This window comes from Vanacampus margaritifer, chromosome 5 (genome assembly GCF_051991255.1).
Source record: "Vanacampus margaritifer isolate UIUO_Vmar chromosome 5, RoL_Vmar_1.0, whole genome shotgun sequence".
NCBI classification, from domain to species: Eukaryota; Metazoa; Chordata; class Actinopteri; order Syngnathiformes; family Syngnathidae; genus Vanacampus; species Vanacampus margaritifer.
Genome location: NC_135436.1, coordinates 17,738,774 through 17,757,707, shown reverse-complemented (window position 1 = coordinate 17,757,707; position 18,934 = coordinate 17,738,774). Strand labels below are relative to the sequence as shown.

At 40.3% G+C, this 18,934-nt stretch overlaps 1 protein-coding gene across 8 annotated transcripts in view; it reads right to left on the bottom strand.

Moving 5' to 3' along the window:
- dscamb (Down syndrome cell adhesion molecule b) overlaps positions 1-18,934 on the bottom strand; it is a 118,770-nt gene that overhangs the window by 24,949 nt on the left and 74,887 nt on the right. For 4 of the 8 annotated variants that reach the window (XM_077566619.1, XM_077566621.1, XM_077566620.1 and 1 more), the window contains 7 exons: positions 17,072-17,350; positions 16,718-16,993; positions 14,865-15,194; positions 13,776-14,048; positions 9,746-10,024; positions 8,378-8,497; positions 5,837-6,016 (listed from right to left, as the gene is read on the bottom strand). In XM_077566619.1, coding sequence (XP_077422745.1) covers positions 5,837-6,016; positions 8,378-8,497; positions 9,746-10,024; positions 13,776-14,048; positions 14,865-15,194; positions 16,718-16,993; positions 17,072-17,350 — 1,737 coding nt within the window. The remainder of the gene's footprint in view (positions 1-5,836; positions 6,017-8,377; positions 8,498-9,745; positions 10,025-13,775; positions 14,049-14,864; positions 15,195-16,717; positions 16,994-17,071; positions 17,351-18,934) is intronic. The other 4 variants (XM_077566622.1, XM_077566625.1, XM_077566624.1 and 1 more) reach the window with 1 other exon arrangement.

Below are 18,934 nucleotides of genomic sequence, written 5' to 3'. Positions count from 1 at the left end.
CAACATTGTATCGCCCACAAAACAATCTGGAATTGGATGAATAAAAAAGCACACGCACTAAAAATATCGCAATATTCTTTCAAATCTACTTTGAATTACGATTGCTAAAGGTTTGAAGGCAATTAACGCACTGCATTCACTGCCATTGATGGCTATAGACGTCAAAAATTCATTTGAACTATTTCTATTAGTTTAACATTTTTTCCCACTTTTGTTAACGAGAGTATGAAAACGTAGGATTTTTTTTATTGCACATTTAGAACAGATATAAAATTTGTGAATAATCGTGAGTTAACTATTGAACTCATGGGATTAATTATGATTAAAAAAATGTAATCGCCTAACGCCCCTAATTTGTTATATTTTCTTTTTTTAAAAGAAAAGATTATTCAAAATAAAAATAATACTTAAAAAAAAGATGATGATTAAAAATGAGGGGCGCAGGCGATTCAAATGTTTCAGAATTAATCGCATGACTTCACTAGTTAACTCACAATTAATCACAAATTTTATATCTGTTCTATATGTACAATCTATTTTTTTTTTAGGTTTTCATACTCTTGTTAACAAAAGTGGGAAAAAAATGTTAAACTAATAGAAATAGTTCAAATGATTTTTTGACGTCAATGGCAGTGAATGAGTTAATTTACAAACACTGACTTCAGATACTTCCTGTTACTGTATGGTTTTCATCCCAAACCAATTGGATTCCATTCAGCCATGGTGAGAGTCAGTCACCATTACTTTGTTTTAATAAACCAATTGAATATAATCTTTGAAAATGATCTTTTATGATATTTTTGAATTATCTATGTTTTTTTTGTTGTCCTGAGGCAGCACGGTGGAATGCAGTTAGCATGTTTGACTAACAGTGACTATGTTTACTTGCAGGTAATAACCCTTTTAAAACCCAAATATTGTCATATTGCCATATTATTAGGTTTTGAAAGGCCATGTAAACACGCGCAATAACCGGAATATGCTCTTAATCGGGTTTTTTAAAATCCGAATAAGCCCCTTGGGTTACCCCTTTTATAACCGGAATACTGGTTCATATAAATGCAATTGGAATGCCTCGAATCAACAGGGGATTGCTTTTCGTTGTGCGCATGCTCACAAGCTCTTCTTCGTCTCCTTTTCCTCTTCTTCGCTTATTTGTATTCGCAAGGAATCTTGGTCTTTGTAATAACAACAGTGTAGCCATGCCAGTAAAAAAATCTAATGCCCCACCCACTCACAGAACTACCTTAATTAACATCTCACAGTATACATCAGTAGTCATGCCAAAAGATGTACATTATAAAATGAACCTACAGTCGTCACTGTCAGCAAAAACTAGGGTAGGCTTCAAGTACTTCCTGTTTTCACTCTCATTCATATATAATAGTGTGCTGCCATCTAGTGGCTGACAATGGAATTGCACCCAAAATAAACAAGCAACAATTTCCATACACTCTGAATTGGTCTATACCTCTGAAGTTCCTGAATAAATGCTTCTGTGTGCAAGTGCCTGTCTGTTACACTGCATGTACAAATGCATGAGTGTGTGTGAGCAGTAGCATTGTGGGGCTGAGTGGGCAAGCAGAGCGACTTGCGCTCATGACACATCTCAGCCACACTACACGATGGAGGATGGCGAGAGAGCGTGTACCCCTGCAGCGCTAACTATGATCCCTCTCGCTCCCTCGCTCCATGCGCCTCCTCAGGCTCTCACCGGGACAGCCATGATTTAATGATGAGAGAGACCGCTTTGATTATTCATACGCAGCAGATAAGTCCGCTGGGCGTGCTGGTGTCACACGCACACATTTGAATACGCATGCGTATGTGTGTATGAAGACAGACACACACGCCGGTGTTCTTTTAGAAAGGCCCGAATAAAGACTTTGGCAGGAAATGGACGCCCGCACACATTGTGTATGACATGCATGTTTGCACACCGGATAAAAAAGGAAAATGATTGCAAACCAATTCAGAACAGGGGTAAACCCATAACGTGTAATAAATTGTTAATAATATTGTTATAAACGTTGAACGACTACTAAGTATATAAAATCAAAAAGTATTTATATTTTCAGATGTACTGTAAGTACTGTAATGTATTATTCAATTTAAAATATCTTGATTTCAAATCCCTCTGAAGCGGATGATGAATGTGTGGGTTTGTGTGTGCATATGATGATGGAACGTGTCAGGCTTAAGACGGCTGACGTTTAAAGCTCATCTCTTATTCACTGGCGGCCCCTCCTTCTTCCTCTTTGCCGCCCCACACCATCATCTCCCTTCCAACGCCCCCGTGAAGGAAATTGCCGATTTATTTTGCATAGCAACTATGAATTTTAAGTTTTATTAAAAGAGCTTGCTCTCTAAATGTTATTGCTTCTTAATGGCTATTTTTGCCATCTAAATCTGAAGTCTTGGCAAAGCGAGTTCAAACTGATGAGGCTGGTGTTTGCTCCGTGTCTATTTGAGGGACTTGGACATGATAATTTCTTGGCAATCTTTTACCATTGTGTTGAAACTTAATTGGTAAATCTGCACTAACCACTTAATTTACATGAAGGAGACGTCTAAAACTGTCGCCTTTACAAAGATATAAATGCTCAGTATTGACTGGCACTGTAAGATGGGTATTAATTCAACATCATGTTTATTATTGTGGTTGTGGTTTGTGTTGCTCCTTAACTGTTTATCATTCTCCTTAATCCAAAAACTTGATATTGATTTGGGGATATTAAATAGCCATTAAAAGTGAATGAGAAATGATTCAGCTGTGAGAGAGGACCAAGCAGAAAAGACACAATTCTTCTCATATATTGTATGGAATTATTTGAAGACAAAGACATAGAACATCTTTAATCAGTCAACTAAATGTCTCGATATTTCACTTTTAGCCCGTTCAACCCCAAAAACGTATGAATACGTTTTTTAGTACTTTGTCCTGCACTCCCTAAAACGTATTTATACCTTCTTCTTTTTTCTTTTTACAGTGTTTTTTTTTATACTAGAGCATACAGGAGGCTTTGATACAGCTTCTGACATGAATAGGTTGCTTAAAGCAATAGTAGTTATCACAAATGTGAATAATGATGAAACTTAGCTATTTTCTAATGCTAATTGCTGCAAAACTGAAATAGATACAAACATACTTTTTTTTCCTGATGAAAGAAGAGGCTCTTATCATTTTTCGGTAGGTTCCATAATTTTATAGCAATAGAACAGAATATTCTGTTGGCCTTGTAAAATCAGTCAAAATCTAGTAAAACAGCCGGGAGTGAAGGGGGTTGCTTCAGTGAAAATGGCTGGGAGTGAATGCGTTAAAAAGCAAGAGATGGAAGAAAGCCATTCCACTGTCTTGCAAAAGTGGTTTGAATATATTGGTAAAACATAAACTAGACGCGAAAAGCATTTTTTCCCATAATGCCACAGGGTATTGACATGCGCATGTGCAATTATGTAGCACAGGCACTCATGGCATAGCAGATGGACAGGAAACTGACTCACAGTGAAAATTATACAAATAAACATTGTTTATTTGTAATTTGTATAGTTTTCCCCTTTTTAGCATTTAGCTTAGCTAATACGTTCCAACAACTTTATCAATATGTTACATTGCGGCATGTTCCAAGGACAAAGCCCAGTCAAAACTTTATTCCACATTGGCTGTTTCAAGGTTCCGCAGGAATACAAAAGATTGCCGTCCCCAATTTTGAATCCTCAGTTACAGCCTATAAGCACAGAGATATTATGCCAACTAGACAAAGAAGGTCTTAGCTGAGATTTAAACCTGGGTACCTATCCACTGTCAGGCAGACATGCTAGCCACTCACTAGCTCACAACATTTTATGCTTTATAAAATAATATATTATCAGCAGAACCACAATAACACTTGTGTCTCTTTGGAGGACTCACTGTTATTTAAAACCATGACAAACACTTGAGCATTCTCAGAGGCACACAGTCATGCCATGCATCACACTCATACTCATTTAAGAGTAAAACCATTTTGTTAGTCTTGTCTTTGCCAATAAGCGCTAAAACAATGATTTGCGAGCGCCAAATAAACAGTGGCTTGTTGGGTTTGTCCACTTTGAACAGGTGCCAGCAACGGAACAAGGGCAAATTGTAAAATAATGTCTTGTTTTTCATTTTCATCTTTCTCTTATTGGTGGAAGGAAAGGCAGCCGGAGATCGCAGCTTAAGCAGATAAACATGCAGTCTGTTCTTCCCCGGAGCACCTTGTCAACCTCTAATTGATGTATTGACAGATTTAAATGAGAGAGAGAGAGATGCACAGAATGCCACGTTCTTATAACACACTCACACGCGCGTGCACTAGGTGCACTGCATGTGCCATATGAGACACAAAAAATCCATAAATTCGCTTGAAAAAAATAACGTATTGAAACACTTTTTTTTTTTATTCCCCCGACAAAAACATTTTATTTTTCAACAATTTAATCACTTTAACTTATAGATACACTAAGCTCATTTTATTCTTCCGACAATCACTTTTGAGTGCGTGGACTAAACATACTACACGGTAAAATTGTAATGCATTAAAAAAAAAATATATATATATATATATAACAAAAAAAACAGTTGCTGCCAGTGTTTGTTCAGTGGGTAGTGAAAAGTGGAAGAAACAGGGTCAGAGGCACAGGTCCACTTGCTGCATAGCAACTGGCTGCTGTAGTCATGAAAGTGACCTATGGATAGTCAGAGCGCATGTTTGTGTAAGCGCCTGCAGCTGAGGCACAAGCAGCATAGCGGATCGGAACCTTTGTGCACTGCAAGGCGTAATTACACTGACACATGAATATCCATAACATGCCAGGCAGTATTAATAGTCAAATATTTCTCTCGCAGGGTATCTCTACACAGATTATTATCTTTGGAGCTAACAGGGGAGGGTGAGGCTCAGCTACTTTACAGAACATTTTTCACATCCTATTTAGAAGATTTTCTGATGTAATGAAGTTACTATCTTGCCAAGGCGCAAACGAAAGAAAGATATGTTGTTGTTTTTTTTAAATCCTGTCACTCACAAATGAGCGCAAAATCACTTGATATGTTGCTTGGCTTCTGGTCACCAGTCCATCGAGGGCAGTTGTACAGGACAAATTAGGGTTTTCGATTAAGCTGACATGCAAGTTTTTGGGATGTGGGAGTCAGCTGGAGTATGTGGACATCGAGTAAACACCCTATAGGAAGGATAGAGAGAGCCGAGACTCGAACCATGAACCTCAGAAGTGTGAGGCAGATGTTCTAACTAGCGGGTCTCCAAGGTCAAAGATGCTAAACAAATACACACAAACATCTTTTTTTCAAAATATCTCAGGAAGCTGCAGCAAAATGCCATGATCCAAAGAAATGCAAGCGAAGATGAGAAATAAAGTAACTGACATATATCAGTCCTTCATACAGCTTCAAGTATGCCAGCAAACCATGGCGAGAGCCATTATCCACAAATTGAGAAAGCATCTGAATGATTCCCAAGACCTTTTGGGAGAATATTCAATGGTTAGACAAAAAGAAAGCGGAACTTTTTGGAAGTTATGTTTCTCGTTACGTCTGGCGTAAATGCAATACAGCATTTCAGAAAAAGAACATCATAACAACAGTCGAACATGGTGGTGAAAGTGTAATGGTCTGGGGCTGCTTTGTTACTTCAGGACATGGATAACTTACCCCTCACTTTTTCACTTTTGTTCACAAATTGTAAAAAGTGAGTGAATGGGAATAAGTCAAGACGACTTAAAAATCGATAACCCTCATGTCATAAAATTATAAAAAGAAATGTGCATCATCTGATGTGAGGTAAGAGAGTCTTACTTTTGACAGTGAGGTACATGGACTTGCTGACGTCAGCACCCACGTCGTTGCTGACCTTACACAGGTAAAAGCCGTTGTCGTCCTCCAGCACGTGTTTGATCAGCAAGGAACCGTTACTCAGCTGCTGGATGCGAGAGCCGCTGTTCAGGAGGATGGGCTGAAACAGCGGCACGCCTGCACCTGGAACATGGAAAGAGGTACTGTACAGTCTGCAGCCAGGAATGTTGTGCTCAAGGGCTATATTTGATTTTTTAAACTGAACCACTGACCAGGTCATTTTAGGATGTGGATATAGAATATGTAAAACGGATTATTTTATATGATAAAAGTGTATTCCATCCTCATATTAAATTGAATTATTAAATTCATTTAAATTAATTATTATTTAATATTATTGTAAAAACAGAAAATTACAAATATTTTTTGTAGTAAATATAAATTAAATTATTATTTAATATTATTGTAAAAACACAAAATTACAAATATTTTGTGTAGTAAATATAAATTAAATTGTAAATTTTCTTAATGTTTTTCTATTTACAAAATCAAATTTCAATTAACTAATTTAAGCAAAAAATTTGGCAAAATAATGCAACAAACATTTTAAATCTTGATCTTTTAAATATGGTGGACCAGGCTACAAGCGGATTTTTTTCGTACACCTGCAAAAATACAAAGTAGCTAGCTACCATTTTCCTTTTTAGTTAGTTAGTTAGTTAGTTAACAGAGACAAATTAAATCATTCACTGCCATTGACGACTATAGACGTCAACGATCTATTTTCACTTGGCTGGCATGCAGTGAGTGAGTTAAGTACCGATTCAAACCTAAATCAGTTTGATTTTATATAGCCTACAGATTTTGTACTTGGTCGTATTTGCAAACCTAATGAATTGTCCAGGGAGTTCCTAAATACCGGTACATGTCAGATATTGGCATGAGCCGAACCTAGATGATCATGATGCCCGCTGTGTGTGCTTTCATTTGAGCACATGTGTTTACAGATTTGACGACAAAAGCCTGTCAGCTTTTGGGAGGATTGTAAACATGTTTCTTAACACCGGGTCTAAACCCATAAACCGGCCAACAGCTGCCGAGCGCAGTGTCGAGAGCTGAGCTGCCGACGCGATGCAATCAGAGCGGACGTAATGCTCATGTTGAACAAGGCGGCAGATTGGTGGCAGAGGGAGAGTCTCAACGTGAGGCTTTGCCAGTCAGATTGACTGTATTTAGACGAGGATTAATAATATGCATGTGTGAGTGGACAACTCCCGGGATTTATTGTTTGTATCTAAGATGGAACAGGAGGACAATTATTGTTGTTAATGACTTTAAAATGACGTCATGTCCCTTTAGCAGACACAATAACATGGATTTGTCTTGACAACAAACAATGTTTGGAAGTCTTGCTGACGTAAATGTCACAAATTGCTCGCCTTAGATTTATATAATTATCTAAGAGTAGTATTAAATGTAGAGCAGATAGAACAGTAGAGCCCCCGGAAACATTCATTTACGGTAAAAGGCGTTTGAACCGAGTCAGACATTAAAGACGATGCTTGACGTTAGCATGTAAAGATCAGACCATTTAGTGAGCTGTGTGTGTGTGTGTGTGTTTTTCTTTTTAATTAAAAGGCAGTCAGGTGGCCTGGAGAGCACAGGGTCAAGTGGTGACTCTGTTTCTGTTCCCCTGGCTCTGAGCGCAAAGCCACGTGTTCCTCCTTGAATTATGGATTTTGCATACCTAATCAGAGCTGGTTGTTATGCTAATAGCAGCTGACCTTTACTTACACTTCCATATTTCCCACCGACATTCATCTGGCTCTCAGCTACTAAGGTTGCTGTAAAAGGAAGCCACGCCGCCATTCCCTGAACAAACTACGTTTGTAGAAAATGTGACAAAGGCCTCAAACCTATAGGAATGTCTGTCTGTCTGTCTCTATCTCTCTCTTTCTTTCACACAGACACAAATCCCATCAAAGGTTGAAAAACAGACATTTCATTCGTTTGATCATGGCACCAAGTGCATGCGCACACATGGTCACGGTCACACGCACAGTTGCACGAATCCCCATTGGTTGCCGTCCTTCTGTTGACGAAGCTTTCAACCCTGGTTATATGGATGAGGTAGCAAACACCTGGGACCTCGCTTCATGTGCTCTGCTTAAGTGGCTGAACTCACCTGCTGCCTTCCTGTCTGTACGCCAGGATGCCTTATTGTTCTTCTGCATCTGAATGCGTTGTCTGTTTTTCTATAATGGGGTCTTTCTCAGCGATAACGCTCTTAGGATTCGGGGGGTGGCACCTTGCAAGACCGTGTTAGATGGAGCAGATGGATGTGTGCGCTTGTGCAAGCATCAGTGTATGAATATGCCCAAAGCACTCCATGTGTGTAAGTGCACGCACCCGTGTGCACCACCCAGCTAAACACAACTGAACCTACTCATCTGTAAAAAAACAACAAAAAAAAAACAAATACAAATCCCCACCAATGAATCATCTGTCGGGTATTTGAGGTGACTTTTATGGCATCCATCGTACCTTTGGAGTGCTCCCATACAATGGTGGGTGGTGGGTATCCTTCAGCAGAACAGTTGAGAGTGACCGTTTTCCCATAGATCCCATCTTGGTCCTCGGGCTGAACCACAAACTGAGGAGGAACTGCACAGGCACACACATCATATAGTAAATGAAGTGGTTCATTCATACTATTTTTTTTTTAATTCTAATGTCTGTTCAAAGACCAAACTGCCCTATCGGATATCTGGGTTGTGTATTTAATTTACCATTTATGCTCCTGGGTACCGAGCAGGTAGAAACAGACAGACACAGGCTAATGGCTTCTCCACTACACAGTACCGGCTCACCACTCGCTTTGCCGTATTTCATCTCAACAAAGTGAAACTGGGAAAACCACAGTACATTGAACATAGCAGTCTTAGCATAGGATGCTAAACATTCAACACCGAGGAGAACGAACAGAAGTGTCTCCTGTATTTACTTGCATGTGGCTTTTGGCCATGGCATTAGAACAATTTTATTGGAGAGAAGATTGACGGCAGCAAAATGGAGATTGTGTATTATAAAATTGCAGTGTCCAGCGCTAAAACACAGCAACATTGCTTTAACTTTTAACATTACATCCAATTCACACTGACTGCGGAACCGACGCGGCGTGGTAAACAATAGTCAAACTTTTGGACATTATTTCTGAGATTTCTACCATGGCTCTTCTACCAATAGGTTGTTTTGTCCAACTCATGTCATGCTATGTAGTTAGCTACAGTAGCTTCCCTCCCCCCAAAAATTAGTTCGCAAACGTTTTTATTTTGAAATATACCAGATCTACCTTGATGCCGACGCTCCACTTCCTGTCCGACTGGTGTAATTTCTTTAGCTTCATAAAAATTTGCATGCGGCTTCCAGGAAAAATAGAACGGTTGCCGCAGCGCCGCATCCCACATATGCGCCGAACTGCAGCTGTTGTGAATTGACACGCAGACTCGAATGCTTTCCATTCCTTGCGGCGGTCGTTCCGCAGTCAGTGTGAATTGGGCGTTAGCTTGCAAGCTAATGTTAGCATGTTTATATTTGTCATTTCTAGCTGTGTATCCTTAAATGGTACAATGACTTGGCAATGATGATTCAACTCGACCAGTGAGCAACCATGGTGTAGGTCACCCATTAGGGTTAGGCTTTGCGTGGTTGGAACCCGGGCTGACCAGATACTTGGATCTTGTGGGACCTTGTCTAGATAATGGAGCCATGGTCAGCCGAGTAAGTATAGTGAGTAATATTTATAAAAAAAATAAAAATAATAATCAAATCTCTGCTCTGTATTAAATATAAAATAACACAATAGTATCTGGTGGTGGACTGCCCCAAGTGCAAAGTCCCCACTGGCCTGACCTCGAACAATGAGCTGACTCTGGTGCTCCACAGCGGCCGCTTCATTGCGAGCAATGCACGTATAGTTGCCGTTATGGTCAGGCGTCAGGTTGGAGATTCTCAGAGAACTGGTGAAATCGATGTTATCCACAGTCACGCCCAGGCTAGTCGGGATAGGTCGGCCATCTTTCTGCCAGGTGATGTCCAGAGGCCGGTCGCCTGACATGACCACGCAGGGGATGAAGACACGTTGACCGATGGTGAATCGCTGGAACTCAAAGGGCTGAATGTAGGGAGGGACTAAAGAAAGATGAGTGGAAAGGAGTGGAGAGAGAGGGCACACAAAGGAAGAGAATCTAAAATTAGATATAATTTCAGCTGCCAGAGAGCATTTTCCTTTACATTCAATGACATCCTGTAATTTTCTAACTACAATGCTTTGGAAAAGGTCTTTTAAGGAACATAAAGAACCTGAAAAGCAAAGAATACCGCAATAATTGCTTTTAATTCTCAATGTGGAACATTATGTCTTTGGACCCGCAAGACGACACAAAAACATGACATCAAGGAACTTTGGATTGTTGCATTTAACACACCTCCTTAGCTACCTATTACATACAGTACTTACCTTCAGGGTCTTAAAAGAGAGCAGTCTTTAGGTTTAAGGTGTGCCCAAAGCACTGCCTTTGCCGTTAGATTCTTAACTCTTTGACTGCCAGACGTTTTCAGAAAAGGGATGCCGTGGGTGCCAGCCGATTTTAAGCATTTTGACTGATCTTTCAAGGTCCATAGAAAATTATGTGTTTGGACTAACACACATACTGCCAAAACAAGATTGGACTCTCATCTTCCATCAGAAAAAAAAAAGTTTGTTTCTACCTTATTCCGTTTTTGAGTAATCAACAATAGAAAATGGTTAGTTTCACCTGTTTTGAAAAAAAAAAAAACGTCTTTTAACGTCTTTGGCACTCCTCCATAGGATTTTACGAAACGTTATTTAACGTTTTTGGCAGTCAAAGAGATATGGACATGGACAGAGTTTGTATGATTTTGCCTTTACACGTTAACGTAACAGATTTCAAATAAAGCACTCAATATGCATTTGAAATGTTGACATTCACTTTGCATTTAAGATCTTTTGAGGCAATTGTACAAATAGTTATGTTGAAGTTGTTGAAGGAGAGGTTTCATCTTTTGGCCTTGTGGGGTACTTTAGAAATTGACTCATGCTGTGACACTATTTCTTAACGTGTAGCTTCCTGATAATCATATACAGTAGGGGTGTCAAACTCATATTAGCTCAAGGGCCACGTGGAGGAAAATATATTAGCAAGCGGGCCGGATCGGTAGAATCATGGTTGATAACTTAAAAACAATTGGCGTCAATTATACGCAGATTTTCGCTATTTGTGGGTTAGCCCTACATTATGGGGCTCAACTATAATTATATTGTTCCAAAAAATAACAGAAATGCAAATGGAACGCGGCAACACTTTGCCTGTATCAGTTCCGAGCATACTAAATCTACCTGTTTTGCATGTATATTGTTCCCAGAATGCATTGTGTGGCGCAGTTAATGAAGTTATAAGGAGGTTAATCCTTGTCATATGTATTTGTGTCGTATTTAACACGTTTATGTCGGTCTATTTTATTTGATTTTTTGATTTTTTTAAACAAACCGTAACTTTAACTTGTGTGTAAAATATTGACATCAAGTTGCATTGCTCATCTGAGGACTGCTTGTGAAAATACAAATTTATATGTTTTGATTCTGGCCGGCTGATCAATTGGTCCGATGTTCCCCCAAAATTTTTACTTTACAAAATCATCTCGCGGGCCTGATTAAACCCCTTTGTGGGCCTGATCCGGCCAGCGGGCCGTATGTTTGACACCCCTGATCTACAGCATATATTATCTCATCTGTACAATATGCTTTCATAGCATATGTTCCCAAATGGCCTGCTTATTTAAATGATTATAGTGATTAAGGAGGACCAATCTGGACCATAATTACTTTATCCCACACTCTTATGTGGGTGGTTAGCAAATTGATCAACAATGGCAAGAATAGCACATGAAATCAAGGGTAGAAAGGCAACCCGCCAACATAATAGGCCAGCGTTATGCAATAAACTGTATTTAACTTGTCTCTTGGAAACCATCAGCAATCGCACAAGTCATCTGTGGTTGAGTGTCCAGTAAGATCAAATAACGGTGAAAATAAGCAGCACTTTAGCTGCTTATTTAATTCTCAACAAAGTGGAGATAATGGACCCCCAGGATCCCCGAAGACCGCCGCGTATTTTAAGCACGAGCGGTTTGAAATTAACAAATGCATTCGCTCAGCATGGCACTGCTGGGAAGCGTTGTTTTATATCATCGGTCTCTCTTGCGTTCTCACTCTTCTCTCTCTCCCTCTGCTCCCATCGCTTCATGACAAAGTGTAATGTGGCGGTGGCATCCTCGCGTACTGATCAGACGGAAGGAAATGGAGCATAATGGGGAAGCCCTCTTTCGTCTTTCCAATTACAGCTTGTGAGATCTCGGTGGAGATCAGCTCCGTGATATCATTAGCACAGATACAGTCTTCATCAGCTAGCCTGATGAACTGACGAATAGCAGGTAGACTCATTTATTAGTTTGAGATGAATATGCAATCTTTTTACAGCTGCTTTCCTTCCTGTGTGAGCTTAATTGTTTATCTGTCTGCTTTTACCTTTCTCTGTGATGCACTTTGGACACGGTGACCAGATATCCACTGTTAACCGAGACAGTTCCGTTTGAGTCTTGTGTCCCAAGTTGTGCTCCATTTTTATTTTTATTTTTATTTTTATTTTTATTTTTATTTTTATTTTTATTTTTATTTTTATTTTTATTTTTATTTTATGTTAATTAATTAATTAATTAATTAATCATTCAAGTCCCGTCAGCAAACCAGTTTCGGCAATCACACAGTTGTCATAGTGATTCATACAATAAACTAATTGAAAAGGAATTTAACTGTTACATTCTTTCCTATTCACTATCACATTCACGTTTGTGTTCTCATTCTCATCCGCATCTAATCTCTAGCAGGCCTGTTTTTGTCATACCCCATCTAGAACTACATCCTGCTTCTGTGTCTAAGAATCATGGGAAATGTATTCCTACTAGCCGAACGCTGCGGTCGTCGGTCACTCGGGCCTAATACTCGCTGAGCTTTTCTGGCGGCATATTTTCAGTGTTACAATGCAGACCGGCGCAAGGTAGCGGCACAGTCGGCTTCGAATAGCTACCGTGAAAGAACAAAAAGGGTTGGATATTGGTGAGTGCATTGACTTGTTTAGCGCTGTTGACCTGTCAACCAAGGTATCATCTAACATTAGCTAAAGTAATAACTAGGGGTGTCAAAGTTAGTGCGTTCATTTTTAGTTAATTTAAACTTCCTTTAGCGCCACTAATTTTATTAACCCGTGATTAATGACCGCCCCTTACTTGGAAAGCCTGTGGGGGAATTCCAGTCGCAAGGCAGCAGACACGTCCACGTCAAAATTTAGCCGTAATAATAATGCATATACTTGTGGAAACTGGGGTCAAGTTGTTTTTTACACTTTTAAAATTAAATTAACAAATAAGTTACTTCATGTTAAAGGTTAGATAGCTCTTAATATGAAAAGAAAAATGATCTGAGCTGTCACCAATGTCTTACAAATGCAATTATGCCATCTAGTGGCAGAAAAATGACCTCAACACAAATCAATCTCACACTCGTTTTTTACAGTACAGTAGCCTACATGTTTCTCATTTTAACTTAAGAAAAGGGATTGTTTGCCCAGGGTGCAAATCTAGCCAGAACCGCCTCTGTATGCCAGGTTATTTGGCAGTTTAATTCTGTATTAATTGTTTTTTAAAGCCTGTATCCCACTGAGGGGCGAACGTTTGCAACACTAGAAAATGTTGATTTCATGTCAGGGTTCGCGAACATTCTTTAAAAGTTTTGAAACATGTTCAAATTTCTTGTTCAAAAGTTGCTTACAACAAGAAAAAACATGAAAACACTAGGCGAACTTACCTCTCACACGTAGGTGGACACTTTGGGAGTCCATCTTGTTGGGTTGCACCATCACTTTGCAGTTATACTCTCCGGCGTCTCCCTGCTGCACATTGGTGAGCCTCAGCGTGCCGTTATTTTCGAAGGCTCGCTGTCGATGGTTGAACGGCAACAATGCGGAGTTCTTGTACCACTTGATGGAATAGTAAGGATAGCCAATCACCCGGCAGTGAATGAAGGCATCCCGTCCTGCGATGGCGGTGACGTTTTTCATCGAACGGATGCTGGCGCGGCCTGAGAATGAGAGTGGTTCAGAAAGAACTCCTTATGAGGACATTTACTAGTCATGGTGTTAGGCTGCAAGAGCTGTGACGCTTGCTGCAGTGATGTGCACACAAAACAGTCAAATTTTCATTGTCGGGATATTAAACAACAAAATGAAGTGCTAATAAAACAAAGAACAGCTTCACATGTGATTCTTGCCATTAACATATTGTGGAATTATTGGGGTTTGTTTTACTTAGCTCTCAATTTTTTCCTCTTAGCAGAAGGCAGCCGAATGACATGCAGATTAAAGTGTTCAACATCTGAGGGGAGAATTGAAATCATTCTTCTAATTCTGCTTCTGCTGTTCGGCCACAGAACAATAATACATTCTGTGTCGCTTTAAAGTGGAGTATCTGAACTTAAACTGTAGAAATGAACGCCCTTGTAAACACACACAAAAGCACACAACAGATACATTCATGTAAGGAGACGAAATGTCCTTTGGCTATTTGCTAAGTCGCCCATTTTGGAAAGCAATATCCAGATTATGTGCAGCAAACCAGGAAAATCCATTTGACCCGAAGATACGAACGAGCACAATAAAAGCTAATGAAAAAATTATGTCAAGAGCAGAAAAAAATTACAACTAAAACGAATGAACGAATGTTGTTAAGCTACATTGGACTAAAAAAAAAAAAAAGTGAAACCAAATGCAAACAAACTAAATTCACGTCTCTCTCACAGCATTCAGACGTGTGCAGCATTCAGCCAGCCAGACATATATACAGAAAGACAGACAAGTATGTGTATTGTTGTTCTTGGAGGAGCTGATTTGACAAGCACCTCTTACGTTTATTCGAGCCTGGTGGTACACGAGGCCGGCCGAGTTGCTGCACGTGCACCGGTACACGCCGCCGTCCTGCACCTGCGTGTGCGTCACGTTGAGCTGGCTGACCACGTGACCCTCGTGGCTCTCGTAGTGTCCCAGGTGATGGTGGCTGTCTTTGATAACCGGGTCCTCGTCCAGCGACCACATGCAGCGGGGCGGCGGCGTGCCCTTGACGTTGCACGCCAGGAAGACGGGCTCGTTCGGGTTCACCACCTTTTCGCTGAAGGAGGAGAGGATCTTTGGCGTACCATCTGCGGAGGATGACAAGGCGAAATGGGGATGCGCTGATGAATAAAACATGGAGGCAGGCTATCCGTTAGTTGCAGGGCACAATTACCAGGGTACTGGGTGGATAGAAATAATCACCACCTGTAACTCTTGCTGATAGAAAATATTAAAAAAAATATTCCATTGATTATTTTTAGAATGTGTTAATATTTACCACAGAGCACACAGTGGGTATTGTTTTTCTTATAAAAAAAATCATACTGCAGGCAAAATTGGACAAAACTACAATATTTTGTTCATACCAAACTCAACCGATACACTTTCAAGCTGGAACAAAACAAAATCCGAGGGCCCTATTTTGGTACGCTCAGCGTAAAAACAGGCACATCTACAATTTCATGTTGGGGCAAGACTAATTTAACATGTTTGTTAATTAAGTAGACCGCCGTGCCCCTTGCGGATCTGACAATTGGGTGGTAAAAAGTAGACTTAATTTTAGACTCGCTAGATCAAGGTCTAACTTGTGGCGCAGGTGGTGTCATTTGGATTTGGATTTGATCGAGGTGAGGGCAGACTGATTCAGCGTTCTGCAGACGTGTGTGGTGCATGTCATTGTATTTCATTCAGAAACATGACAACAGCATGGAACAATTCCTCTGAATTATTGTAAAAATCAATTCATTGCTCATGCATGGAACCCAGAGAATCAATTTCTGCTTCCACAATATCAAATGGGCTTGAATGGGCTTTTACTTATGTAGTGCTTTTCCACCTACAAGGCATCCTAATTTACTTATTGCTGACAAAGCATCAGGAGCAAATGGGGGTGGGTTCAGTATCTTTCTCAAGGGCACATCGACATGGTCACAAGGGCCAGGGATCGAACCCTTAACCTCAGGGTTGGGAGAGGACAACACTACCCACTGATTCATGCTGCCCCACCGTCAAGGCCTGTGTGCACTTCAACCACCCTGATTTTAAATGTAAATGCGGGGAGCCGCTTTGAATGGCCGGGAGTTGGCTGAGTTCCATCCCACAACGGCGCTCAATGGTGCAAAAATAGTCAAGCAAAATACCAAAACTAAGAAAACACCAAAAATGTGCACAATTAGACCAAAATGGGGCCCTTAAACTTGATTTTAGATAACTCAATGCAATACTAATACAAATACAATGATACATATGAGCAGCATTTTTTTTCTGTATTTATTAAATTTTAACATGATGACGCCCACACCTTTTACATTTTCATTCCGTTGGCAAACAAAAAGCGTAACTGCCTTTTGGAATATCTGCCACCCATTATTCTCAGATAATCTGGTTCTGCTGCACATGATTATAGATGATCAATATCTTCTTTTTGCAGTTCCATGGCCACAGGAGACTGTTGTTGCCTGAGCAACACTGCCGAGCTAACCTCCAAATTACGTGCATGTGTTTTTTGTGTGTCTTAGTGTAGTCAGGGATAATGATACTAATGGTGGCCAGTAGCAGAGAGTCACAGCAGGATGCCATTAACATGTAAACCTTGCATTGATTGCTATAATGTGAATTTGTTGTGTGTGTGCGCATTGGGTACCTTCAAGGATGACTTGCACAAAGTCCTGAGCGGACATTTTGCCTTTGCTGGCAAAGCACTGATAGGCCCCGCCATCGCTCTTTGACATTCCTTCCATGATGAGATTCTCCCGGTTGAGACCGGTGAAACGGACGTTGTTGCCGGGGTAGATGATCTCTCCATTACGGTACCACGACAACTCGTACTCGTCGGAGCCGCTCACGCTACAGGACAGAGACACTTTGCTACCCACGCTGCCTTTCACCTTCCGGGGACTGACCATCGCCTTCAAGGTTTCTGAGGATACAACGGAGGTTTACGGTCAACTTCAAACTTTTTGCCCAACGCAACTTTCGAAAGAATCAAAAGCCTCACGTCTGACATGCAGGTGACCCATGACCTCAGCGTTGCCATAGCTGTTCCAAACTTCACAAACGTACGTCCCAGAGTCACTGGGTTGCGTGCTCTCTATCAGTAAACCGGTGATGGTCTGGCGGAAACGACTGTCGGGCTCCAGCGGGCTGTTGTCCTTGAGCCAACGGTATTTGGGGAACGGGTAGCCGGACGCCTTGCAGGGCAGCTCCACCCGGTGATTAATCATCACGTCCCGGTGGTCAAAGCCGTCCAAGATGGATGGCTCGGCATTGGTGGGGTCTGGAAACAGTGTTAAAGTTCATTAGTGATACAATGTTGATTGTGTGGGTGAATATTGTGCTTAAAAGTGAACTGTTTCTTTGTGAGGAAGACAATGTGTGTGACAATCAACTTCAAGAAAGCACCATGGATTAGTACTAGGGTGACCAGACACGTTTTGAGCCTTGTGTCCCGAGTCCCAGCGGATTCCGACAACCCCGTTACACTTTCATGCATGTCCCGTCCCGGTGTCCCGATTTTTTGTTTATTTTTTAAGCCCGTCAGCAAGCCAGTTGTTTGGGCCATGTGTATGTCAATCACAGTTGACATAGCTAAAAATAAGATTAAACCACTTAAAATGGAATTTAACTGTTAAATCCATTCCTATTTACTTTCACATTCACTTTGTGTTCTCATTCTCCTCCGCATCTAATCACTAGTTTTAGACATACTAGAACTACTGTTGCATCCGACTTCAAACCAGGAAGCGTGTACGTGAACGCCCCCTTGAACTTTGTGATGTCACTTTACAATGGCGACCCCTTTGTGAATGGTAAAACACAATTTACTCGAGTGTAAAACTAGATCGCTTTCTTCATTCATAAATATTCGACATAACTTCACGTAACACAACGTACGTGTATGCCGCGATCTTCCTGCTTGAAATGATACCGTGAACTACAGAACTGTGTGGAATGTTTATTAAATAAGATAAATACATACATTTACCACAATTGCGAGAAGGCAAGTTTGCTGGACATCAAAATGTGTTTTGAGGACCAAAATTTAAAGTCGGAACTGAGATTAGAAAGTCCGACTTCCGACCCTCCTTGAATGCAGCATACTTCCTGCTTCCATGCCTAAGAATCATGGGAAATATAGTCCTACTAGCCCAATGCTTCAGTCTAGGGGTGTGAATTGCCTAGTACCTGGCGATTCAATTCGTATCACAATTCATAGCTCACGATTGGATTCGATACCGATTAATCACGATATGAATCTACAAATTGATTATTGCGATTTTTTTAACTCAAATTTTGAAAATACTAATCAGTAAACTTGTACATGTACACTGTAAGATTTGTACGGAAATGTGTTTATTTCTCTCAAAATTCAGGCTTATAACTGAGCCACTGCATTTAACAAACAGGTTGTAGACTGTATCATGTTTGAAAAGCACTGAAATAAAATATTAAGGCTTAATGTTCCATTAATATAACATTCTTCCACGCTTAATGTGTGAATCCTAACCCTAAGACGTTTTGTTGAATAGTCCCATAAAAAAATTATGTTTAAAAATCGATTCGGCCGCATATCGAATCGATTTGAGAATTGTGCGCTGTAATATCGCGATATATTGCCGAATCGATTTTTTCTAACACTCCTACTTCAGTCACTGGCTAGATCCAATGTAAACTGAGCTTTTCTGGCGGCATATTTCCAATGTTACAACATGTAGCATTAGCTAAATTAATATCACAACCACTGGTCACCAGATTGACTTAAATTTGTTATCAATCATTCCTGTTGAAAATGTAGTGTATACTTGATTTTCAGCAAAATTGTAGTGTCCCGCTTTTAATTTGGAAAATCTGGCCACCCTAA